The sequence below is a fragment of the Hypomesus nipponensis genome, chromosome 16, assembly GCF_054491055.1.
Source record: "Hypomesus nipponensis isolate SF chromosome 16, ASM5449105v1, whole genome shotgun sequence".
NCBI lineage: Eukaryota > Metazoa > Chordata > Actinopteri > Osmeriformes > Osmeridae > Hypomesus > Hypomesus nipponensis.
The window spans coordinates 5667501-5694518 of NC_140376.1; the positions used below are offsets into that span (position 1 = coordinate 5667501).

The 27018-nt window shown below is 52.4% G+C and overlaps 1 protein-coding gene across 1 annotated transcript in view; it reads right to left on the reverse strand.

The window, feature by feature from the left end:
- nfia (nuclear factor I/A) overlaps positions 1 to 27018 on the reverse strand; it is a 106818-nt gene that overhangs the window by 3960 nt on the left and 75840 nt on the right. The window contains exons 5-11 of the mRNA XM_084675874.1: positions 20329 to 20446; positions 19604 to 19731; positions 18611 to 18625; positions 17339 to 17389; positions 5753 to 5931; positions 4107 to 4272; positions 3854 to 3945 (exon numbers count right to left, since the gene is read on the reverse strand). Of these exons, the coding sequence (XP_084532000.1) occupies positions 3854 to 3945; positions 4107 to 4272; positions 5753 to 5931; positions 17339 to 17389; positions 18611 to 18625; positions 19604 to 19731; positions 20329 to 20446 (749 nt within the window). The remainder of the gene's footprint in view (positions 1 to 3853; positions 3946 to 4106; positions 4273 to 5752; positions 5932 to 17338; positions 17390 to 18610; positions 18626 to 19603; positions 19732 to 20328; positions 20447 to 27018) is intronic.

Genomic DNA, 27018 nt, shown 5'->3' on the forward strand with positions numbered 1-27018 from the left:
GGCCTGGACTACTACACTGCTTGGCCCCTAGGGGCCCTGCAGCAGCCAATCAATACTCTTACTGCGTGTGAGTAACGGATAGCATTACAGAGGAAGACCTGGCATAGCATGCAAGGTGCTTTCCCTTACTGTGTGTGTGTGTGTGTGTGTGTGTGAGAGAGAGAGAGGCATAGAGAGACCGAGCAAAGCAGTGTGTTTATGTGTGTGGGAAAAGGATAGAGATGTTTGTGTTGGTGGGTGCATGCGGGGGGGGGGTTGCTGGTCTCTCTCTCTCTCGATCACCTCTCTCTCTCTCTCTCTCTCTCTCTCTTTCTCTGTGGGTGTGTGTGTGCTGAAGACAGTAGCATATTCTTATGGACAGCTGTTGTGCTCTCATCAGTCTGGTTGTCCTACTCAAACTCCTTCAAGGTGAACCTGAGGGTTCAGGAGAGAGCACACACACACAGAGAAGAGAGAGACCAGTTGGGGTGAATGTGGAGATGGCTGCCTGTGTCTTTAAAGGACCTGTCAATGGAAGCAGTAATCTCATCAGGGGCAGAAGTGCTGACTCAGGGCTGAGAGAGACAGAGAGAGAGACAGAAAGAGAGAGACGGAGAGAGAGAGACAGAGAGAGGGAGTGCTGCAGATGAGTGTCATCTCTGTGGAATTCATCCTCATGTAATGCAAACCAGCCCCTCTCCTCCAGAGTGGCGCTTACCAACAACCCCACTTTCTCTCTCTCTCTCCCTCTCTCTGTTCCTCTGTGCTCCCTCTATTTCTTCGTTTCCTCCTGTCTCAGCTAACTCTCTCTTTCTCGGTCTCTCTGCTCATCTACTCTGTATTCTCTCTCTCTTCTAAGGCACTTTCTACATCTACACTCTCAATCGCTTTATCTCTCTCTCAGCCCCCCATCCTTCTCTCCCTTCTCTCTCCATCCATCCATCCATCCAGCCTCCCACTCTCTCTCCCTTCTCCCGCTCAATCTCCCCCCCCCCCCCACACACACACAAACCATCCCAGCTCCCCGAGGGTTGGAGACTCACACAACTATCTCGTCTCCTCTCCCCAGATCTCCTCACTCCTTCACATAACAAGTGGGCGCGTGTACGGCCCTCTGCTGATGAGACAGCTTCTGGGGCAGCTTGATCACGGTAACGATGCTAATTACTGTCTGCTCGGTACGCTGCCCCCTGCTGGGTAATGGAGGCACAGGCAGCTTCTCGAGTCATACGGAAGGTGACAAGACGAGCATGTGTGTGTCTAGTCTGGGGGGGTTATGGGGTGGACTGTGTGTAGTCTGGAGGGCATGGGGTGGACTGTGTGGACAGACACTTCAGACAGAAACAGAGCATGGCATCTATGGGGCCACAGTGGGGGGCCGCCCCCCCCCCCCCCCCTCCATCTCTGGGGGCAACCGTTAGTGGCTCCCATGGCAGCCAGGACACCGAGGTGACCCGTGGGCACACACACACACACACACATTCTTCTTCCGAGGCAGTGCCAACCTCTAAAGAAAGAGTGTGCAGCGGGCTGGTGTGTGTGTGTGTGTGTGTGGGGGGGAATGGGTATCCACCCCAATCTTTCATTGGCACTGCCCTTGTTACCCCCTCACCCTCTCACCCCCCCACCCCGCCTCTCACTCAAGAAACAAAACCTACAGATGTCAATGAAGCAGGCAAGTGGGTAGGCTGGCACTCACACACACACACACACACACCCCTGCCAGCCACTCGATCAGCCCTCCCGACTGTCGCCATAGCAAGGGGAGCAGGAATGTTTACTGTAACAGTCACATCTCTCTCGTCTCTCCCTCCTTCTTCCCCTATGGGTGGGAGGGGGGGGGGGGAGGGGAAGCTAACATTGGCCGCCATGGGTAACTTTTGTCCTGAGAGCCACGGGACGTTTTTCAAACCCGCTTCACAGCCCCCGCCCGCCTGCCCGCGTGTGTGTGCTTGTCTGCGTCTCAGTGTGTCCCTTCGGAGTGTGTGTGTGTGTGTCTGTGTGTTTGACAAGGTCCTGCTGTGAGGTCACACACTCTTTAATACAGCGAGACCCTCCCTGTCCATCTAGGCCCTTTTCATGTGAGTGCTTTAATATCGCCGCCCGCCAGCCCCCCGCAGACTAAATGGACATTGACAGAGAGGGAGGGACAAAATGGCCGCCAAGGAGGTCCTATAGGAAGTCCCATACAGGCCTAGGCTGGTGAGCCAACTGACCCCTCTATTGCTGGCAGTGATTCATAGGATCTACACATGGAAACTGTGACTCAAGTAGTAAGAGTAAGCTTAATGATTTAATGATTCAGGATCAACTATGTAAAGCTTTGAGAGTTTTATTTGGGGTGGGGGGGGCTACACATAATTACACTTCATTGTCATCTGAGGTATATATAATATTTGATGAATCCCTTCAAATGTGTGTGTGTGTGTGTGTTCAGGGGGGTCGGTAAGCAGCCTCTGTTTCCCTGGCCACAACACCAGACCAGATTAATAAAGCCCAGAGCAGCAGATCCCAGGCCTGAGCAAACACCGATAGATGTGCAGATGGGCTAGCGGCTTAGCAGCTAACCCCGACGGAGAGATAGATAATGGAGAATAACAGAGTGAGAGAGTGAGCGAGAGTGAGAGAGAGGGACAGAGAGGGAAAAGAGAGGAAGGCTGATGGATAAATAAATAGATAAATAAACACAAACAATAAATAACGTGAGACACTCAGCCAACCCCCTCCCTCTCCTCCCTCCCTCTCCTCCCTCCCTCTCCTCCCTCCCTCCCTCCTCCCTCCCTCTCTCTCCTCTCCTCCGTCCCTCTATCGCTCTTCTCTCCTCCCTCCATCCCTCCATCCTGGTAGCAGTGACTAACACCTGGTCGGCTTCTTCTCAAGGAAGTGTGTGTCTCGCAGCCCCTGACAGAGTCAATAAATCGACGACCCTGCTCGCTGCAGGCTGCGGACACGCTGTTCTGCACGCACGCACACACACACACACACACACACACACACACACACACACACACACACAGAGGCAAACACATATACACGAGGAAACACACACACACCACAAACTCACACACCACACACACAGAGGCAAACACACGGGAAAACACACAAAGACACTGAAGCAAACACACAGGTGCGTCCACGCACACACATTCACACACACACACACATGCACACACATCCACACACAAGGGCACAAGGATACATCAGCAGTGCAGTGAGGCAACGACAAATCCCATTCACTCTATTCCTCTACCCCCCACCCCCTTGTCCTGACCCCTCGCCCTCACACACACACACACACCAGGCAGCTGTACTGAACAGAGGTAAGTAGTGCTTGCTCTGTGTTGGGTGTACAGTACAGATGGATGCTGTGAAGACTGCTGTGGTGTTTAGGGGTGTGTGTGTGTGCCTGTGCGGCAGTAACAGAAGAAACAGAAAAAAGAGAGTGTGTGTGTGGTGTGTGTACATATGTGTGTGTGTGTGTAAGTGTGTGCATGTGCGAGCGCTTGCAAGGGTGTGTGTGTGTGTATGTGTGTGTATGCGTGTGTGAGCAGTGTCCCGTGCTGTGATAAATCAGCCAGGGGTCAGTGTGTGGGGGGCAGGAAGAGCCCCAGTCAGGCCATGCTCATTACACTACTCATAAATCTGCTCTGTAATAGGCCCTGCCCTGGAACCACTGGTACAAACGGAGAGAGAGAGACCGAGAGAGAGAGAGAGAGAGAGAGAGAGAGAGAGAGAGAGAGAGAGAGAGAGAGAGAGAGAGAGAGAGAGAGAGAGAGAGAGAAGGAGAAAGGGAAATGGAAATGGAAAGAAAAAACGGAAAAAGGGGAAGTGTTATTGTGTGCGTGGGTCGGTGTGTGTGTGTGTGCAGACCTACCTGAGGCTGCTGAGGGATGTTTACAAAGCTGGGGTCGCGGGGCCCCACGCTGACAAAGCGCTGGGCGGGGGATGTGCTGGGCGTGGAGTAGGCTGCAACACAACACACCTGTTACAGCACGGCCCCTCCACCGGCACCCCCGGCCCGCCACAGCACACCGCGCGCAGGGGGGGTGCGTGCATTCCGTGGGTGTGCTCGTTGTGCGTGTGTGTATTCCTGCATGTGTGTGTGTGTGTGTGTGTCTGTCACTTACTTGGCGAGGTGGGGGAGTTCCCCCCCCCCTCGGTGGAGGTGGAGGGAGGTTTGGAGTCTGGCACAGGCAGGGGCACCGGGCGGGCCATGGGGGGCGGGGGAGGCGGGGGCAGCATGGGGGTGGGCAGGAACGGGTTGTGTACCTTGCCTTGACTACTGCCGTTGGGCTGGAGGGGAAAAGAGGAGGGAGCGAGAGGGAGGGAGGGAGAGAGGCAAAAGCGAAGGGAGGGAGGAAAAAGAAGAGAGAGAGGGTGAGGAGAAGAGGCGGGAAACCTGAGAGATACCCTAACGTGACACAGGGCACCTTGAAAAGCTCCTAACCTCACACACACACACACACACCCTTTCAACAGGTCCACGGCGGCAAACCTGTTACAGTGGCTCTAAGGTATCAGCTCTCCTTGTCCTCTAGATACATCTTCTAAGGGTGTGTGTGTATGTGTGTGCATGGGACATGCGCACATTAAAGAAGCGCTTTTTTGCGAGACACTGCTCAGCAATTTTCCCTGCTCCTGGTCATAAAGAATTCTGCTGCTGTGCGCACTTTACCGTTGATAATCTATTACCAAAACAGCACTGGGGCTTGGCTCTCTCTCTCTCTCTTTCTCGTCTCTCTTTCCCCCCCCCCTCTTTTGGTTTTCTGTCTCTTTCCTCTCTCTCTGTTCCTGTTCCCTCTCTCTCTTCCACTCTCCCTCTCTCTCTCTCCTTCCCTCTCTCTCTCTCTCTCTCTCTCTCTCTCTCTCTCTCTCTCTCTCCTTCCCTCTCTCTCTCTCTCTCTCTCTCTCTCTCTCTCTCTCTCTCTCTCTCTCTCTCTCTCTCTGTAGAGTCAGGCTGGTCTGGGCTGCAGTGGGACGACAGTGAGGTCAGGCCAGTGCTCCCCAGATTTATGATGTCTATAGCATCGCTCAGACTGAACGCGTCATCCAGCAGGCTGTGGTGCGCGTGTCTGTGCGTGCGCGGGTGCGTTCGAACACGACCGCCAAGCAGCATGTGTGGGATCCACAGACAGGCTCGTAAATAAACAGCTCTGTCCTGTGCCCTGTAGGACTGCAGGGGTGTATAAATGAAGCGCGCCTCAGCCGTGCATGGCGTTGAGATCCTGATTAAAATCATGCTGATGTGTTGTGTCATAAGTGAATTCATATTCATGTTATAAATCGTCGATGCTGTGTGTACTTCATACTTGATTTACTTAATGCAAGTGCTCCATATTCATTTGTGAGTGTGTGCGTATGTGCACAGTACGGCAGATTCACAGTGACTGAGGGAATGAAGACTGTGGATCGGGAAACTGGCCTGGCTATCGATTCAGTGTCTAGACACAAATATATCAACTATCTAACTGCACACATGGAGTACAGCTGCACACACGCACACACGCGCACACACACACACACACACACACACACACACTGCAGTGGTTTCTATTGAAGCACATATCAAAAGCCCTACCGTGCCATGGTGTATGAGTGTGTAAGTGTAAGGGCAGATTTAGCACCTCCCACACACTGCACGAGAGGACGAGGAGAGGGTGTGGACGTGTGTGTGTACGTGTGCACGTGTGTGTGCGTGCCCGTGCATGTGTGTAGATGCATATGCATGTGGCTGTGTGTGTGTATAGGTGGGTGCGAAATGCTTCTTTCTTACATTAAGGAATCCCACCTGTCCAGCTTGCTGGCCAGAGTCAGGGCAGACAAGTTGGACAAACTCCTTGAGGGTCTCCTGAGGGTGGTAGCGGATGGCCGGGTGGGAGAAGTAGGAGCCGGGCTGCTGGATGATGGGAGACGTGGGGAAATGCAGGCTCGACGGAGTGGCGTGTGGACTCGCTGCAGGACAGAGAGAGAGAGAGGGAGAGAGAAACAGAGAGAGAGAGAGAAAGACAGAGAGAGAGAGAGAGAGAGAGAGAGAGAGAGAGAGAGAGAGAGAGAGGAGGGAGGGAGAGTTTTAAAAAGGAGGAGTTAGGAGGGGTGGTGGAGGAACAGACAGAGTGAGGCCTAGTGTAGCAATGGAGGTGGACTGAGGGGAGGGGGGGCACATGCAGACAGACAGACAGAGATAGACAGAGACAGACAGACAGAGATAGATAGAGACAGACATGCAGACAGACATACAGAGAGATAGAGATAGACAGAGACAGACATGCAGACAGACATACAAAGACAGACAGACATAAACACAGACAGACACAGACAGATATGCAGGCAGACAGACAGATAGACATGCACAGACAGACAGATAGACAGACAGACAGACAGACACAAGGCCAGGAAAACACATTTGGTGTCTCACACACCAGCAAAGTGCCGACAGAAAACCACGCAAGTAACCACGCTAATTCACTCTAGCTGCGTATCTCTCCCCCCTCCACCACACACACACGCACACACGCTCACTCACACACCCACACCCACTCACACTCTTGCAGACGTGAGTGAGATGTAGGGGTGCAGGGTGATGGTGACAGACTGGGGTGTCTGACTGACAGGGAACAGACTGCCCGCGGAGCACATGACACGACGCCCATGGACCACAATGCACCACATGCACCGACCTGTCAATCAGGACGGACTGGGAGGGGCCTCCGTGACAACGGCCAACAGGACGACTTCAAAGATGCTCCAAGGTATTGATTGCACTACATGTCACGCCTTTGTTGTTCCCAATGGGGTACGCTCTGGCAGAGGACTATTGGGAGTGTAGTTCTTCATTGTTTTGTAGTTTGAATGAAAACAGTCCCACAGATGCCCGGCTGCGTCTGACAGTTTAGTTGACAGGCCGCGCTAGTCATAATGAAGAGGTCACATAGCACATCTTTTCATCATTCACACTGTTGAGGGTGCTGTTTTATGAATCCCATTTGTGACGGTTTGTAGTCTGCAGAGTCTAAAGGTGAGTCAACGAGCGCCCGTCAATTTATGACCCCATTTGTCATCATTCCTGTCTCCTTGGGAACTATATTACAGACCTGTAAGCACTAGAACACTGTGTGTGTGTGTAAGAGAAACCGACAGAGACAATAAAACCGAGTGTGCACGTGCGCGGGGAAATATGTGTGTTTTGCGAGAGGTGTGCATGAGAGTCAGCGGCTGTGTGGACACACACACACACACTCGCAGGCTACCAGATGCCTCCCCGTGCTGAAACAGAGCACCTCTCTGCTGCAGAAGCCCCCTTTAGTCTGACAGCGTTTTACTGGATGAAGCCTTATCAAGCCTTTCACTGTAACCATCCCAATCTGGTTAGAGGCCCTCTTAATAGGGCTAATATTCGGTTATTGGTTATTAGTATGATGCGTGTGACATGCGTGCTGTGAGAGTCTTTAAGCCTGTGATGTATGGGCTGGGTCTACTTAATAAGAACGTGCGCTCCAAACCCCCACTTTCAATATCAGCGCGGCCGGGGGGGGGGGGGGGAGGAGGGGCGAGGGAGGGAAGAGCGCTGGGCAGAGATGGTAAGCTGATACTACATAAACATTGTTAAAGCCACAGTTCCCTGGCGCAGTAATTCACTTAACTTTGTGGTGATTTATGGCTCTGTCAATAGAGGCTGACTGGAAGCCCTGGACGAGCCTGTGCCCGCACCAGCGCCCGCTCTCTGGCCATTGTGTTTACAGTAATAATAGATCGGATGGCTTTCTCTGCCCTTCCTCCTCCTCCTCCTCCTCCTCCTCTCGTTTCTACTCCTCCCGCGCTTTTTCTCTCTCTCTCTCTCTCTCTCTCTCTTTCTCTCTCTCGTTTCTCCGTCGTGCGTTTGCGGCGCTCATTCGCCGGCGCGTTCCCCTTCTTTTCACCTCCCTGGTTATTGTCTTTGAGGTGAGGGGGGGGGGTGCAGGAATGTGGACCTTTGGGGGGCGGGAGGGGTTTATGAAGGGATAGGCCGGCTATCCGTGCCGTGGACACACACGCATGCAGGCAAACACACACACACACACACACACACACAGTAAGGGCGCTCGCACGTACACACAAAGCGTCTAGACTCTATTCAATTGGCCCAGTGTGTGAGTGTTTGTGTTCACGTGTGTGCCGAAGTTCACGCCTCCTCTCTCTCTCTCTCTCTCTCTCTCTCTCTCTATCTTTCTCTCTCTCTCTCCCTCTCTCTCTCTCTCTCTCTCTCTATCTTTCTCTCTCTCTCTCCCTCTCTCTCTCTCTCTCTCTCTCTATCTTTCTCCCTCTCTCTCTCTCTCCCCCTCTCCCTCTCTATCTTTCTCCCTCTCTCTCCCTCTCTCTCTCTCTCCCTCTCTCTTTGGTCCTGTATTGTGGCTCCTCACTCAGAAGTCATGTGACTGGGTCACAGCCGGGACACTACAGCCAGGTCCACCACAACACAACACAGGCTATCCCTTTCTAACCTGGCCTAACGTAAACACACACACAAACATATAGACACGTGCACACACACAAACAGACACACAAGGAAACACACGCACACACAACGGCATGGGAACGGGCTCTCGTACACACATTGTGTACCAGTGTGTGGTGGTACAGTACATGTGAGTCAGTCCCTTCCCCGTTGTGGGTAGCTGTGCTTCTAACGAGGACAGAACAGGTGGGGCTGCATTCACCCCAGCTGAGGGGACCAGTCCAGACAGGAACAAGCTGACGGCTCCTTCTAGCGAGCCTGACAAGTCTGTTACAGTTGCTACACACACACACACACACACGCCCCAGAAATTCCTGTGTATCTCATTGAATCAAATCAATTACTACTGCGGCTCACCAGGTAGCTTAAACTAGCTCCAGCCAGCCCCAGCCCCAGCCCCAGCCTCAGCCCCAGCCCCAGCCCCAGCCAAGTCAGGTCCTGCACTAGACCCAAGTCCAGGTCCAGCCCAAGTTCAGACTAGCTCCAGTTCTAGTCCCAAACCAGCTTGGGTTCAGTCCAGGATCAACCCAGGACTAGGTCCAGAGTTCACTGACAGGATGCCAATGTCAATTATTCAAATGGTGTACTCGATTAGAATGAGTCTAGGATCCCTCATTCTATTCTACTCCGTGCAGGCAACCAAACCTAAGTGTTCCAGAATGATTTCCAATTACTTAAATAGCTTGCTCGGGCGTCATGTTCTCATTTGTTTCATGATTAATATTTCTGTGGAAAATGGCGAGTAAACAGAGTTTCAGGGTTGTCAGCGCACTGCTAATGAGTCCAAAAAGGCTTTTAGCATGCAGCGTGTGTGTGTGTGTGTGTGTGTGTGTGTGTGGTCCCCCTCATCTCTAAACGGGATCGCCCCAGGGAAGGTTCCAGTGGAGGTTCTCCAGATGAAAGACCCCCCCCCCCCCTTCCATCGACACCAGTCGACCACTCTCTGGACCGACCGTCATCCTTTCAAACACAAACAAAGTCATCACAGTCACCAGTTCAAAGTCATCTGTTCACTGGGTCTGCGGAGAAAAGTACAGTCACTCTCCCTTTACGAAGTGTTAAATAAGCACTTCCGAACAGTCTGTCGGATCATTTGGATTGTATGTCACAGGGAAACGTCTTTTGCCAAAAAAAAATAACGAGAGTGCTCTAGGGACAACGGGAAACCGATCTCCAGGGTTGTTCAGTAACTCCCCAGGAAGGCGTCAGACGAGGGGCAACAATGAGGACAAACTCAACAAGAGAGGCCCATGTATTCATGAGCGTGGACAGGGACTAGCTCAGGACTACCATGGATAATCTTCCATGCGGAGCTCAGGGGGGAGTCCTGGTGCTATGTGGCCGACCGAGGCAGCTCGGTTTGGGGGTTTCGCCTCGTGAGCGCGGCTCCACATTGTCGGAGGCTGGCTAATACCTCGTCGGACACGGAGGATGTGAGGGCTCCTCGCCCAGCTGATATTCCGCTAACCCCCGCCATGGCCTCTTTAATAGGCCTTTTTTGTTGTCCCCCCCCCTTCACGCCCGTCTCTCTCATTCAACCCCCAAAAGGAGGGAGTAGAAGTGGATTTGGAGGTTAGGAGGGTGGGGTCAGAGGGGTGTGTGTGTGTGTGTGTGGGGGGGGGGGAGAGTTGTCCCCAGCGTGATTTCCCTGCTCCTTTGAGAGGGCTCTGAGCAGGGCTGTTAGGCCTGACTTGAGGGTCGAGTTATGGGGGCTGGATGAAAGTGATGTGGCATGGGGGCAGACTCCCCCCCCCCCGCCCTACGTCACAGTGGGTGGGCCTGTAGCTTCTCTGACATGGGGAGGTCCAGAGGAGGGGACTCCCAGCAAATATGTAAATGATAATGAACAGTTCTGAAGAAGAGGGCAGGGGAGGCTGCTTCAGACAGCTGCTTGGGAGGGGGTGTGGTGTGTGTGTGTGTGTGTGTCTGTGTGTGATCCTTCAGAGCTATTGTCAACCCACGGCCTGGCATGCAGGAACAGAATGGGCTCTGGATTAGTTCCACTTTGCAAATCGCGTTGGTTCACTGCGTTTCTCCCCCTCTCCTCTCCCGTACTCTGCTTCCCTCTCCACTCCTCTGCTCCTCTCCTCTTCTCCTTCCCCTCGCCCTTCCTCAACGGTGAGGAAGCAGACACCCAGCCAGAGGTGGAATCATAAAGATGGTGATTGTGGAGGAGGAGGAGGAGGGGGGAGAAACCGCTCGAAGGAGACTGATGATCAACAGGTTGGGACCAGACTGGTGGGGGGTGGGGGGGGGGGGGGCAAAAGAGACAGAGGAGGGGGAGGAAAGAGGAGGTGGAGGAGAAGAAAGAGGTGGAGGAAAAAAAGGACAAAGAGGAGGAAGACTCGAAGGAAGACAAGGAGGAGGCAGAGGAGAAGGAGGAAGAGGAGACAGAGGAGGCGAGGGAAGAGGCAGAGGGTGGAGGAGCAGGAGGTGGAGGGCAATGGAGAGAGGAGCATTTTTAATAGCTCTTTTGAAGACCTGGAAGTGGGAACTAATGAACCGTGCCTCTCTTAGTCTTTGTTTGCCAAACGGTGGCGCCCGGGGCGACACCTCCACGGTCAGGCTGGCTGGGCTCAGCTTACGTCTGGCTGGGAGAGAGGGGCGTGAAGTCTGGGTATGAGAAATCAATTACTACATTCATAGCATAGGGGGTTTAAAGTCACCCAGGAAAAAGGGGGGAAAAGTGACACCCCAGCCCTGCTTATGGAGATTAATGAGAGTCGACTTTTTCGCCCTTTTATGTGCAAAACGCACAAAACCCCAAACTGTGACAGCAATACCACTCACTGACACAACTTAATCCGACAAGCCTCAATTTATAAGCCTCGTAGAGTTGTAAATATGATTGGACATTGAGTGGTTAGGGTTTCAACTGAATGCTTTGCCTTGTGTTTCTCTGTCCCTCACAACAGATGGAAAACATGAATCGGGTTGTGGGGATCACGGATAGATTTAAGACTTGCTGTTTGACAACATCACCAACAGCAAGCGTTCAGTACTCATAATGCCCTTCGTCTGATGTCTGTGAGAAAACTCTCCTTCTGACTGACAGACTTTAAAATAATCTATATTCCAATATTCTAATAAGCAGTTATTGACTCATAGAAGGTGAATGTTGACAGACCGGGGAACTACAGTAATCTGTGTTTAGTTCTCGTTTGCTTCAATCTAACTGCTATTTCTGGTTGACTGAACAGACTATGGCAGTGAAAGCAGATTGACTTTGTGAGATAATCTGGAGATTACATGCACAATCACAGTCCAAAAATAAACTTGTGTTCTGACATGTACAGTATCAGAGCTCGCGCGCACACACACACACACACACACACACACACACACACACACACACACACACGGAAGACCCCTTGGCTGACATGCAGAGAGGAGGTAAAACCACTGTGGCCACTAAGTGAATATTTACAAAAGCAAGTGAAGAAGGTGAGTCACCAAGCGTGAAAGACGGGGGGGTACACACCCACACACACATATACATGCCCCCCCCCCCCCCTCCCCCCACCCACACTGCAAAAAAGACCGAACAGTAGAACAGCACGGGACAACCATAACCACAAGCACCAGGGAGCATCCCACTCTGGTCTCCCCCAGGAGTGAGGCCTAGACCCGGGCAGAGCGGGAGAGGGAGCGTGGGGGGGGGGGCATGGGAGGGGCTTGGCTAGGAAAGAAGGGGAGGGGAGCAGGGCGTGAACTGGAAGGTGGAGGCTGATAGGTGGATAGAGTGGAGGGGGGCGGGACCTCACCTCTAGGCCCTGTTATGACAGGCCGATGGTGGTGTGTGAATGCCGTTCGGGGGGAGGTCTGCGAGGGCACAGGACTGCCGAAACCAGACTTCTCTGACTTCTTTAATGTGGTGGGCGATGGAGGCATCCCTGGGCAAGAATGATTGACAAGTGCAGATTTTAATAATGCAAGGTCAATGGGGGGAGGGGTGGGGGGGAGGTGGGGGGAAGTGGGGGGGGGGGAGAAGGCGTGTGGGTTGAGAGGCTAGGGAGGGGGAGGTGGGGGGGGGGGTTGAGAGAAGGAGGACAGGCGCTGGGCTCGCGGGTGAGGGGGTGTAGTTGGGGGTGAAGGGTGGGGGCTAGGCTGGCTAAGGGTGGAGCAAAGGAGGGGGCTGTTTTTGGTGGGGGGGGGGGTGGTTGGTGGGAGAAGTGTGTGGGGGGGGCACTCAGGTCTCAAAGGACAGTACCTCAGGTCTGTTGGGCGGGCCACATTTTAACAAGTGGCTTTAATATGTATTAATGAACCTGGAGGTCAAATACTTGTTAGTTGTTTTTGTTTTTTTAAGGAGAATGATTCAATTATGTTTGAGCAGTGTGTGGCTAAACCAAGTTTCTCGTGCTTATTTCATTGTGACATAACCATGGATGGAGGAGCTGGTTTTGGCTTGGTCAATTCCTCATTAAATCATTAAATCTAGGATTACCTTTCGTGAAGCACTTGTATGAAACCCCCCCAAAAACGGAATGTGCTTATTTTCAGCCAGTTCGAGAACGGCATCAAATCTCAACTTTAGTTGTTAGTTGTTAATGAGTGACTTTCAAAGTGATATTTGGATAAAGAGTGATGAAGGTGGCCTATGCTTGGCGGGGTGGTGGGTTAGGGGGGTGGTTGTCCTATGAAGAGGAGGTATGGAACAGGAGGAATATGACAGACAGAGGAAGGACAAGGCAAAACACAAAGCATTCCAAATCGTTCAAAAAAAATACGAATATTTTTTTTACTTTGTTAATGTAAGAAACATTTTCAGATGCATTAATCACAATAACTAAATTACAGGAAGTAGTTCAAATAGAAAGCATGCGAGAGGTTGGTTTTAAAATGTTCTTTTCACTTGACATCAATAAGAACCCTAACATTAATTGCCTTGAATACACTTGATCTTTATAGTCTTTATGTCACAAGTCTAGTTTTTTGCCGTGTTACACGATTCCACCCACTTAGGAATACCAAAATCAAGGATATTAAAATATCTTTCACAAGTATTCTCTTTTGGAGGAAGTAGGAAGTTCTGTTAACTTGCATTCTGACATTCCAATGAGAGCATGCACCATACGCCAAGCTCAGTGTGTTTGTGTTTGTGTGTGTGTGTGCGTATATGTGTGTGTGGTGCTGGTGTGTTTAAAAACAATGGAGAGGTCACTGTTTCTCCCGGCCTGGCAGATTCACTCCTCTTTCAACCAACCGGATAAGAGATGGAGTAAGAGAGGGGGAGAGAGATGGAAAGAAATGATGAAAGAATATAAAAAAGAAAGAGTTGAAAGGAGTCTGTTGTGGTCCTCTTAGCCAGTGATATTGGAGACTATGACCATGACAGAGCAGGCTAAGGTGTGTGTGGGGGGGGAGACACTGTGTGTGTAAGTGTGGGGCAGGGTCAAAGGTCAAGTGAAGGTCCCATTTGGTCTAGTGAGAGGGAGGGTTGGGTATTGCTTGGGTTTTTATGATACCAGTACCAAATCGATACTTTTAAAATGGTTCCCGGTGCCTAAACTAACAGAAGAAGAGCTTTTTTATTGGGGAAAATAAGGTGTCTGCCATGTTATTCCCCTTTTAGTTGTTGTTCCGACTTCCATTCACATTAATTTTCTCCGTCGGGAAATCATTTTTTTGATTATTCTGACACCACATGAATGCAGTACAATTTAACTTGCGATCATGTGCTGTGATGATGAGAGGTGAGCTGCTCTTGAACATCAGCCCACTCTCTTAACAACTTCTCCGCACACTAAACTGTAAACTCACACAGTCCGTGCATTCCTTCATATACATTCAGGAAGTATTAAGCTTCAGTTGAGGGAAGCTTATAAGAGGAGAGTACTGAGACCATCAAAGAGACCTTCCAGAGAAACAGCCACCAACGACTAAACAAGTCTTTTATATCCCTAAGCTAATTAGCCTGACCAGGTCCTGTACCAGACGAGGGAGCCGACAGAACTACAAATCCCATGATCCCGCAGGCTGTATGGAGTGGGGAGATGAAAGGCGAGTGGTTCAGAAGCTGCCTGTCTTTGAGGTGAAGGACTACAGTCAGAGCCCGAGTCTCATGTGACTTCTCTGGAGGCTTCTCTGTGGACACGAGCTACCTTCAGATGTTAGCCAGAACCTGAATCTGAAGTCTCTCCTGGTCGTCTGAGAGGACGAAGGCCAAGTCCAAGATCTGGAACGGTGTTGGACTAAACTGCGGGCCGACAGCCAGGTTCCTCTGATGTGCTCCTTGACCTTCTACACTCAGTGTGTGTGTGTGTGTGTGTGTGTGTCTGTCAAGATTTATTTTCTGCAGTATGCATAGTTGAAGGAACGGTGAGGTTTGTGTGTGTGTGTGTGCGTGCGTGCGAGTGTGTTTCTGTTCTGCAGTCTTCATAGTTGAAGTAGCGGTGAGGTGTTTGTCTGGAGCGTGCGTGACCAGAGAAGGGATGGCGAGGAGAGAGGGGGGGGGAGGGAAGCGAGAGCGACTCAAGTGGGTGGATGGAGAATGAGCTGGGGAAGGAGAGAGGGAAAAGGAGGGGGGGGGGGCGAGAGGACAGGATGCAGGCAGTAGAGGAGGAGGAAGAGGAGGAGGGCTGAGGAAGCACTGGAAGATGAAGCCCCATTCTGGAAGCTGGACTCAGTGGGCCAGCCTGATGTTTGGACGTGTGCGCGCGTGTGTGTGTGTGTGTGTGAAAGGGTCTGAAGTCTGAGAGTGAGTAATGAACACTTGAAAAGGTTCTGTCAGGTGGAATCAGAGCAGGTTGTGCTCAGCACTTTCCCTTCCCTGGCCCTATTACCCATAGAGGCCTCTCTCTCTCTCCCCCTCCATCCTCCTCTTCCTCCCTCCCTCCTTCCATCCTTCCTCCTCTCTACCCCTCTCTGTCCTCTCCTCTTGACAAATTGACAGGCTTCTCTGCTGGTGGGGAGGCTATTCTGTATCCAGCGTCCCTCTCCTCCTCCTCTCTTCCCCCCCCCCTCCATCCATCTGTCTGTTTCCCCCCCCCGTACTAAGGCCCTTTCTCCGGCGAGCATCAATCAGCCGAGGGGGGGGGGAGGGGGGGGTGAGGGGCGGACCGAGGCGCGTGCACGAGGGTGCGCACGTCCATCCAGGCTGAGTGAGTGAGTGGACCAAGGCCGAGTGTGAATACAGACTGGCTTATCAACGCCAGGGACAAGGCCAGCTGTAGATCCTAATCTGGCCGATGGGAACGTGGCACACTCTTGAGTTCGAAAGCTGCCTGTGTTCGGGTGTGTCACGGTTCAGTGTCGGACTGATTCCGCCACGTACACACACACACACACACATTTGCCGACCAACAAGAGAGTGAGTTTCTTGGGAAATAACAGCGGCTACCTGGGTGGTTTTCTGCTTTATTGGACTCACTCTCACACACACACACACACACACACACACACACACACACACACACAGGCATAGGAAGACACACACCAAAACACTGACACACAAACACTTTGGTAAGCACAACCAGAGAACCAGAGACGGTTTCAGCAGCAGTCTGTTCTCTCTGGAACAACAGTGACGTGAGGGAGGAAGAGGGATGTGACATGAGGGAGGAAGACGGATGTGACATGAGGGAGGAAGAGGGATGTGACATGAGGAAGAAGAGGGATGTGACATGAGGGAGGAAGAGGGATATGACATGAGGAAGAAGAGGGATGTGACATGAGGGAGGAAGAGGGATGTGACATGAGGGAGAAAGAGGGATGTGACATGAGGGAGGAAGAGGGATGTGACATGAGGAAGAAGAGGGATGTGACATGAGGAAGAAGAGGGATGTGACATGAGGGAGGAAGAGGGATGTGACATGAGGGAGGAAGAGGGATGTGACATGAGGGAGGAAGAGGGATGTGACATGAGGGAGGAAGAGGGATGTGACATGAGGGAGGAAGAGGGATGTGACATGAGGGAGGAAGAGGGATGTGACATGAGGGAGGAAGAGGGATGTGACATGAGGGAGGAAGAGGGATGTGACATGAGGGAGGAAGAGGGATGTGACATGAGGGAGGAAGAGGGATGTGTGACACGTATGTTCACCTGGCAGCTCGGAGGAGAACACAAACTCAAAAAACACGCGGACGAGGAGAGAGGTCAAAAGGGGCTGACACACACACAACGACGAACAAGCACGCAAATGGCGCCAACACAAAACATTACACCCACGCACAAGCACGCACACCGACGAGCAGACGACCAACAGTTTGACATTCACACAGCAGCTCAACCAACCCCCACTATGAACCTACACAGTCCTCGAATGTCCAAATGCATTTCGAAACACATTCCGCTCGAAGGGTGAGGCGAGCGACTTGGATGATCCTAACCGGTCGAGGCCCCAAAACATCACAGCCCTTTCCCTGACGCCTCCCAAGACACCCCAACAAGAACACACAGGTGTGACCAGGCACAGACGGATGGAGGTGGGCGTATGTGTGTGTCGTTGAGAGTGTGTGTGTAGAAGTGTGTGTGTGTGTGAGCATGCCCAGAGCGCCCTCGCCCCTACAGGCAGCCCTGATGGAAACGAGCAGCAGGAGGTCAGCAGGCCCCCCCCCCCCCCCGCCCCGCCCCGCCCCGCCCCCCTGCCCGCTACCGTCCACACCGCCAAGCGCTCTGCCGAGTATGGAGAGAGAGGGCATTCTCTTCCACAAACACACAGGAAGGAGGGGTTGGAGAGGGGGAGGAGGAGGGGGGGGGGTGAGGGTAGGGTAGGGGTCGGGGCAAAACCTACAGTACACAACACGACACCGACAACACAAAACTAGACAAGGCTACTGTTCCCGGTCTCCACAAGGTGATGGAGGTTGGGTGTGGGGTGGGTGGGGGGTGCGGGGGTGAAATTGGAAACAGTAATGTATCTTTACCTTGTCTTGAGATGAACGAACTAGCTAGCGAGCCACGTAGTTTATATCCAGCTTTGAGAGACAAGGAAAGGGAGGAACAAAGAGGAAAGAAACAAAAAAAGAAGGCAGGGTGAATATACTGTAGCAGAGAGAGAGAGAGAGATAGAGAGTTAAAGATGAGAAAGATAGAAAGAGAGTTGGAGATAGAGACAAAGGGATGAAAACTGAGAGAAAAAGAGAGAGAGAAAATGAGAGAGAAAGAGAGAAAAGAGAGAGAGAGAAAATGAGAGAGAGAGAGAGAAAGAGAGAGAGAGAAAGAAAGAGAGATAGAGAGAGAAGAGAGAGGGAGAGTGAAAGATAGAGAGTGAGAAAGCATTACCTCATCAATTAAGTATTCATGTCAGTAATGTTCCCATAAGAGAGGCTGGCCCCTGTGTGTGTGTTTGGAGCACGGCCTCCCATCCAGTTCACGTTACACACACACACACATTCACACACACACGCACACACACACACACTGATTCACCCACACACACATTCACCCAAGGTCCAGCACGCAAAGCGTACAAGCCACTAGTGAAACACATAAGGTGACAAAGGCACAAACACACACACACAGCTTTGTAAGCTCACAAACAACCTAATCCTACAGATGGGAGGACCCACCAAATCCCCTTAGCTGGAACACACACACACATACACACACACACACACACATACACACACACATACACACATACACACACACATACACACACACATACACACATACATACACACACACACACACACACACACACACACACACACAGAGACCTTCCTGGCGTTTCAAGCCCAAAAGTACAGTCTAGCTGTAACCAGAGCTGTCTAGAAGCCTAGACTGATTCAGCATGAGAAGAGGACGCTCTGTCGTTGTCAGAACACGTGTCTCGTGTGCGAGCGTGTACAGTATGTGTGTCCAAGCGTGTGGGCTTGCTGCGTGTTAAGGGGCGGACTGGGCTTGCTGCGTGTTAAGGGGGCCGATTTGACGTGAGACAACATTTCCTAAAACATGGCCGCCGGCCTCACAAGCCTCAAATGATGCCGTTGTTTATCAGTTGACAAATGTTTACAGGAAGTGACACGGCGCCCTCAGAGAGGACGCTAACTGGGCGAGCAGCGGGGGAGACGCTGCCAAACTGGCCGTCACCGTTTCTACATTTCAGTTAACGCACATCATGATAGGGAGAGATGGAGTGGGTATTTGTGTGTGTGTGTGAGTGCGTGCACGCGTGTGTGTGTGCTCTACTTTACCATAGTATTCCCTCTCTGCAGTGCAGGGCCATTGTGCGGGGAGGGATATGGAGAGAGGGAGAGATAGGAAGTAGAGTGAGATATATAATGGGGGAGAAAAGGATGAGTGTGTGCGTGCATGTGCATGAGTGTGTGTGCGGGTGCGTGTGTGTGCACGTGGCTGTGTGTGTGTGTGTGAGTGAGTGTATGTGTTACAGGATAACTCAATAGGAGGAGAGGACCATCGCTGATTTACAGCCCAGCAGTCCGAGGCAATGCGGCGACAAAACACAACGCACACACAAGGCACGCAGCTACACACACAGGCACACACACACACATAGACACGCACACACAGATAAACACACACACACACACGCCTAGACAGGCGCGCACACCCACGCACGTACACACACACACACACAAAACAAATGGTTCGGGAACACATGTCCCTGTCCCAAATCTCTTGAAAGACCTCCAGACATTCTAGCACTAATTTGACACTGTCTCTGCAACGTGAGCACAGAGGCAAATCAACTAGACTGGGGAAGCCTATTATCTAGCATGGGGGCTCAGATGGCTGCATATGACAGCAGACACAAGGGGCTCATATTAGAAGATCATTTGAGGGGGGGGGGGGGGGGTTCAGCTGTACCTGCCTAGGTAACCCAACGCTTTCATATCATATGATACACACACACACACACGGACACAGGGAGTCAAGGAACAACGAGCCGACCTACGCACACACGCCGACTTACCTGCTTTCGTGTCATTTGAGGTACACACTCGCATGCACACACACACACAACCGCGCGCACACACACACACACACAGAAGTCAACCCTCAGCCATTCCATGCCAGTCAGTCACAAGTGGAAGAGAGAGCAAGGAGGAGACGTGGGTGGGCGGGGGAGGGGGCACAAGGGTGGGCAGAGTGGAGCAGAGGGGGGGGGGGGGGGGGGGGGGGTTCAGGGTTGGGTCTGGGGGAGGTTGCGGGGGGGGGGGTCGTACCTGGTTCCACATCGTGCCAGCTGCTGACCTGGCTGCCGCTGCCCGGGGAGCGGCCCTGGCCCTGGTAGTAGGACTCCTCCCCTGGGCTGTCCACCTCCTCCTCCATACACTTGATCCTCTTGGCCGAGCTGTGGGACACACACACACACACGCACACACACACGCACACACACACGTACACACAGGGCCCAAGTTAGCACAATACCCTGACACATGTCAGGGACATCCAATATGAACACGTTCCTTGATGAGTGCATGTGTGTGTGCCATACATGTGAATGCGTGTGTGTGTGTGTGTGATGCAGGGGTACAGTTATCCTCCTCAGTAATAAGCTCCTTTCCAGAGGAGAGCCAGATAAAAAGATAATCCTCTTTAGCAGTGGTGAGCCTGGCCTCACATCAAGGGTTAGGGACGGCCTCCACCGGCCTCCCTCAGCCTCCCCTGGCCTCCATCGACTTGCCCTCACAGTGGATGCACCAGCACTGTGTGTTTGTGCGTGTGAGAGGGAACCCGGCTTGTGTGTGTTTACCAACACTGCCTGTCTGTGGGTGCGTGTGTGTGTGTGTGTGCAGGTACTGTGAAAGTAGCTACGCCTTTTAACCTGAAATCTAGCACAACAGTAGTTTGTGTGTGTGATCAAAAGAGAGAGAGAGAGAGCGTGTGTGTGTATAAAGACTGCATGTGGTGTGTGTGTGTGTGAATAAGTGTGTGTGTGTGTGTGTACCTGCTGGAGGAGGTGCTGGGTAGCGGTCGCCTCATGGCTCCAGGGCTCATGCTGTAGTAGGAGGAGCTGTCCAAGTCTGCCAGCGAGAAGTTAGGTCCCGTCCCTGCTGCGATGGGGGCTGGAACACATGCACACACACACACACACACACACACACACACACAGGGAGAGGGTGAGACCGTTAGTCAGGTTGTCATTGACTCTCTTCACCAGCAGGTTTGTGTCCTAAAGGTAATGAGGGCTGCGTCTCAACAGTCTACAGCGGTATCTTCGTCACTGCTGTGGACTGAGTGCCGCATCGTTGAGACCCGGCCTGTCTAAGCTCATTCTTCAGTGTCAGGGAGAGTCTCACTCAAAGTGACAAAGGACAGGTGACAGGAGGAAGGAAGCTGCTCTAGAGTATTGACACAGTATTGGGGTGCGCCGGGCAGGGAGGGTGTCCATTCTACTGCTGTATGAACCAGACATGTGCGTGCACTGTATGAACGCAGTGCATGTGTGCGTGTGTGTGCATGTGTGCATGTGGCCGTGTGTGTGGCCGTGTGCGTGTGTGGTGTGTGTGTGTGTGTAGGTCACAGCGGACCAGCCCGGAGAGCTATCGAACACCTCTGTCATCCAGTCCATAAAGGCGCGGCGCGCTTCTTTATATTCATGGTGACGGGGACTACTATTTTTGATGAGGACAGCGCAAACGGGAGCGGAGGGGAGGGGTGGAGCCGCATACCAAGAGGATGAGAGGAGGAGAGGAGGGGATGAGGAGAGGAGGGGAGGAAAGACGCCCCATCGCGTGGTGACGGACACCGTAATGGCATTCCTAATTAACATTGGAGGAGGACACTGCTACAGGGGTGAGGGGGGGAACGAGGGAGAGAAAGAGGGAGAGGAAAAGAGAGAGAGGGAGAGAGAGAGAGTGGGAGAGAGGGAGAGAGGGGGAGAGAGGAGAAACAGAGAGGAAGAGAGGGAGAGAGAGAGGGGAGAGAGGAGAAACGGAGAGAGATAGGGAGAGAGAGAGGGGGGGAGAGGAGAAACAGAGAGGAAGAGAGGGACAGAGAGAGAGAGAGAGAGAGAGGGGGAGAGAGAGGTGAAACAGGGAGAGAGAGAGAGAGAGACAGAGAGAGACAGAGAGAGAGACAGAGAGAGAGAGACATCACAGAAAGCAGTGAGAAAAGTTGGAGGGTGTCCGGTCTGGTCGCACACCCATCCTCTCTGACTCATCTCTTCATTCATTTACTTTCTTCTTCCCCTTCTTTTCCTGTTGCCCTCCCTCCATCCCCCTTTTCTTCCTCCTCCTCCCCTTTAATCCAAAGTGGCTGAGGGCTGGGGGGGTTATTTACGACGAGCAGTAAAGGCCCTCTGCATTTGCATGCCTAATAGTGGGGGCCGCAAAGTAATTTGTGTGAGAGCTAACCTGGGCATCAGGCTGCAGTAATTCAGCCTGCTTGAGAGAGAGAAAGAGAGAGAGAGAGAGAGAGAGAGAGAGAGAGAGAGAGAGAGAGAGAGAGAGAGAGAGAGAGAGAGAGGGAAAGAGAGGGAAAGAGATGGAGAGGGGGGAGAGAGACAGAGAGAGAGACAGAGAGAGAGACTGGTCCTAACATTGGGGGCTCTTTACTGTATTGCAGGTATACAGAGGGCAGAGGAGAGGAGGGGAAGAAGGGATGGGTAGAAAAATGGCCAGCGTAGCAGTCTGTCTGACTGGGAATGGAAATCAATCATAAAGGTAATCCAGCAGTCTCTACCTCTTAAGGGCTTTATCAAGCCTCCAGTCTGGAGCAAAGCAGATGAAGCCTGTAGCTATCAGGAACGCATTGATCCCTCCCTCATCCTCTCTCTCTTTCTCCCTCTCATCCTCTTAAAGGAAATGTTGCAACTCCTCAATGTACTTGTTAAGTACTTGAGATATGTGTGCACTTTAGGTGTCGTTCCATAGGTGAGAATGTTTCAGTGTGTGTATGTGTGTGTAAGTGTGTGTATTTGAGAGCAGTGAAGGTGTGAGGAAAGCCCAATAACAAACCAGCCCTTGAGACTTTGTAACTTCAAACCCAGTTAATGAATTGCTAAACCATCGAAAGTATCTTTAATATGGCTAATTTGTATCTATTGTTAGAAAATCGCCTTCCCTTGCCAAACCGACTGAATTTAAAGAACTTAGAGAACTATAAAACTGGACACTTGGTTAAGTAACTAATCGTGGACTAACCTTCCCATTTCTCTTTCTTTCTTTCAATCTTTCTATTCCTCTTTTTTCACTTTCTATCCTTCTAGCCATGCCCACCTTCAGTGTGGTCCATCAGTCAAGAGGCTAGGGACACACGCACACACACGCACACACACACCCCCTCTATGCAGCTTGGTGCTGGTGGGCTCAAACCCTTCACAAAGGGCTGGGAGGGCTTTTTGTAGGAAAAAAAGGGAGAAGGAGAGAGAGGAAAAAAACATGCTCCTTTGTTGTCAAACGCTTCAATTTGAAAATCGGTTGTGAACAAAGGCAGCAATCAACTTCAAACCCGGACATCCGTCTAGCCGGTGCCCCCAAGCTCTCCTCCATCCCTCCCTCCATCCCCTCCACCCTCTCTCCATCTTCTCTCCCTCCCTCCCTCCCTCCCTCACTCCATTCATCCCTTCCTGCCTCTCTCCCTCCAATCCCTCCCCTCTCCCTCTCTCCATTGATCCCCTCCTGCCTCGCTACCTCATGCCCTCCCTCTCTCCCTCCCTCCCTCTCTCCCTCTCTCCCTCTCTCTCTCCCTCCCTCTCTCCCTCTCTCTCTCCATGGCTGAACTGACAGAGAGCATGACGGCGTGATGGCACTCATGGAGAGAGAAGGAGAGAGAGAGAGAGAGAGAGGATAGAAGGGGAGAGAGAGAGAGAGAGAGAGAGAGAGAGAGAGAGAGAGAGAGAGAGAGAGGAGAATAGAGGGAGAGGAGGAAGATGTTGGGAGATTTTCTGCTGCCTCAGCATTGGGTTATCTCTCTCTCTCTCTCTCTCTCTCTCTCCCTCCCCCCTCTATCCTCTCTCTCTGTCTTTGTCTGTCTGTCTGTCTATCTCTCTCTCTCTCCACCTCTCTCTCTGGCCAGCAAGAGGACTCATGGACTGAACTGCAGTACACTGGTCCTGGTGGTGCTCTGACACACACACACACACACACACACATACACTGTCTCTGAATTGCCTGGAGGCGTGGAGCATGTAGCAGAAGTGAACCACATGAGCTGTGTGTGTGCCACAGTATCACAACCATATTGAACCATACCACAGATCAATACCAGCTCCCTGGTCAACCTCTGTCCCTGGGCACCCAGGCCCACACCAGCGCCCGTCACCACGCCATCGCGAAGCGGCCACACACGCCACCGACCCAGCCGAACGCCGCGTGGACCCCTCGCCCTCGAGCCCCCCTTGGCGGCGTTGCGCGCGGCTGACGTCACGCCCGTCCGGTTGCCAAGGCGCCGGGGTAGACTTTGATGCTCCGCGGTCCCGGGCGGGGCCCATATGGTGGTCCACGGGCAACACAGCCCGGAGGGGTGGGTTTACAGTCGGCATGGTGAGGGCTGGCACTGAGTGGAGGGCGGGTGGAGGGGAGGGGGGGCGGGGGTATCCCCAGTAGGGGCACCAGGGCGTGCCAGGGGCAGCAGGGGGGCAGACGGAGGAGCGAGGGGACGGATGGAGGGAGGGATGGAGGGATGGCAGGATGGGTCTGGGCCACGCTGGCCCTCCTCTCTTTCATTATTCATTCCTTCCCCCTGTTTCTCTCATCTGGTGCAGGGCCTCCTGTGCCAGGGGCATCTCTCTCTCTCTCTCTCTCTCTCTCTCTCTCTCTGCGCGCACACGTGTGTTCATGCTGTGTGTGCGTGTGTGCGTCTCTTCCTTTTTCTCTGTCCTGCTGTGTGTGTGAGAGAGAGGGGGGACTCCCAGGTGGGAATGCCCCATAGCGAGCATGTGTGTGTGTGCACCATGTTGGAGGTGGCACAGCGTAAGCTGTCAGAGAGACAGAGGGAGGGAGTGGAGCAGGGCGGGAGAGAAAGAGGGGGAGAGAACGGAGGGGGCAGGAGAGAGGAGGGGAGGGAGAGAGAGAGAGGGATACAGAGGCTTACACCAGGAGGTATAATGATATCACCTCAACTTAATCCTCACAGGGCTGACCTCTAATGCCTCCTCTCTTCAGCGAGGTGCCACTGCTGGGGAGCGTGCGTGTGCGATAAGTGTTCGTCCGGTGCCTGTGCCAAGGGCTGCCCCTGGTATTAGAGAGTGTGTGGTAGTGTGTGTGTGCGAGTGTGTGTGTGAAGCATAATCCCAGTGAGGAAGGTGATGTGGTCGCATGTTCCCAGTGTCTGTAATCTGGGATTGAGGGGCCATGGATACCCAGTCTCAGATGAGACCATCCGAGAAGGACAGTAAGAGAGGGAGGAGGAGAGAGGAAGAAAGAGAAGTGAGTCCGGGAGAGAGAGGGATTGGGGAGTGGGGGGGAGGCCAGGACCCAATCTCTGAAATGACCCGGGCCTAGTATTGAACGGACCAATTATGTCCCAGTTCCATTTACAAAAACCTAGCTACAACCGCTAACTTTATGGAGACTTTCATTTCTCCTCCTCTACGTCCCTCTCTCTCTCTCTCTCTCTCTCTCTTTTCCTTTTTTTTTGTGTGGCGCTTTAATAGGATATTGATCGACAGAAGCAGATTCGATTGGGCTGCCAGTGAATTGTGTAATGGGTGCACAAAGCCAAGGTCATCTGGTCGAAGAGACAGGGGGGGTGAGGTGGGGGGAGACAACGACTAAGGCGGCCTGTCCCCCCATTCCATACAGCTGACCTCTCATCTTCTCCTGGGGGGGAGGTGGACACAGGATTGCAGGATTGGCCTGGACCACCACTCTCTTAAATAGGGTCTACCTACTCTCTCTGTCTCTTTCTCTTTCACACACACACACACACACACACACACACACAGGTAGAAACACACCCAGGCGAGGGCACACACCCCCAGGGGGCCCTGGGCATCATAATCCACATCTGATTTGTGCCTGGACACTCTAACTGGGATTAGCCTCGAGTGCATTCGCTTTTAACGCTTACCTGCTGTACCACACAGGTAGAGCCAGGGACTCCTTCCCCTCTCGTACTACAAGTGTGTGTGTGTGTGTGTGTGTGTGTCTGTGCCCAAAGTCATGGCCATGCATACTATCCAGCACTTTAATCTATATACCTGTTCCTTCTAGGGCAATCTCCTTAGGACTGCAGCCTCCATAGAAGTGCTGACAGAAGGATTCAGACTGGGGGAGAGGGCCTTTGAAGGTCCCCCTTCCAGCCCCCCCCCCCCCCCCCCCCCCCCCCCCGCCACTCCCCCCACCTAACAACCAACGAGACAGAAACAGACTGTCAACTAAAAAGCAACTGGTTCTATAACGTGTAAACTGTCTACTGGCGTACGTCCTTTTTTCGAAAAAACGTTTTACACATTTTTCTCTCCTTTTTCTTATTTAATTAACTGGGTTTAATGAATCGGAAGTAAATACAAAGAAGCGGTTTTGTTTTTGCTACATGTAACTCCGGTTCACTGTTCTTCAATTGTGGTGAAAAAGAGCCGTGCTAGATGGAGTTATTCTATAGACTTAAAAAAAACTGCATTCAAGATTAGTTCGATACTTTAATCATTTAATCATTTAGTGTAAGTAAGAGGAAAGCTTGACTTCTCAATGGACACGCTCCAAAGGCCACACACAAACACACACACACACACACAACCGTAAATACACTGTGTGTAAGAGTGAGTTTGAAATAAAGGAGATAGAGACAGAGAAAAGGAGAGAAAGAAAGAGAGGGGGAAAGAGAGGGAAGAGAAAGAAAGGTAAATAGATGGGAAGTGAGTTGGTAAGAGAGGGAGAGAGAGAGAGAGAAGAGGGGGAGAGAAAGAGGGGATAAAGGCAGCATATGCCACCCAGAAACTGTCTTTCTTCTCCCCCCACCCCCTGCCCCCCTCCCCTCGCCCCCCACTATGTCACAGATGTTATGATAAAAGCGAGGCTCATCTCAGACCTGGATCAATTATGCATATTCCTTAATCTTGTTACCATCATATGCCAGGACTTCTGATGTGGGGGCTGTCGCTAGCTGTGCTAATCGGACTAAGCTAGCTTGGTGTCACAAACACACACACACACACACAGAAACACCTTCCTCGTCCCATATAGCACCTTACTGATTTCCTTCCACAATTCATGTGGCTTCACACACACAACTCTCTTAACTACTATCATCTGCCAGAGTTGGCACCCATGCCTTTCCCCTCTCCAGATGCCACCATTGTGTCGGCAGGGCAGCAGGCAGGGGTGAGTGTGGGTGTGTGTGTGTGTATGGAGTGGACCCCGGTAGGCTTGTTGCCCGGAACGCCCCGTCTGGGTCTCCCTTCCTCTCCCTCACCCTGACCTTACCCCCCTCCCTCACCCCCCTCCCTCAGCCTGACCTTAACCCCCTCCCTCACCCCCTTCCCTCACCCTGACCTTACCCCCCTCCCTCACCCCCCTCCCTCAGCCTGACCTTAACCCCCTCCCTCACCCCCTTCCCTCACCCTGACCTTACCACCCTCCCTCACCCCCCTCCCTCACCCTGACCTTACCCCCCTCCCTCACCCCCTTCCCTCACCCTGACCTTACCCCCCTCCCTCACCCCCTTCCCTCACCCTGACCTTAACCCCCTCCCT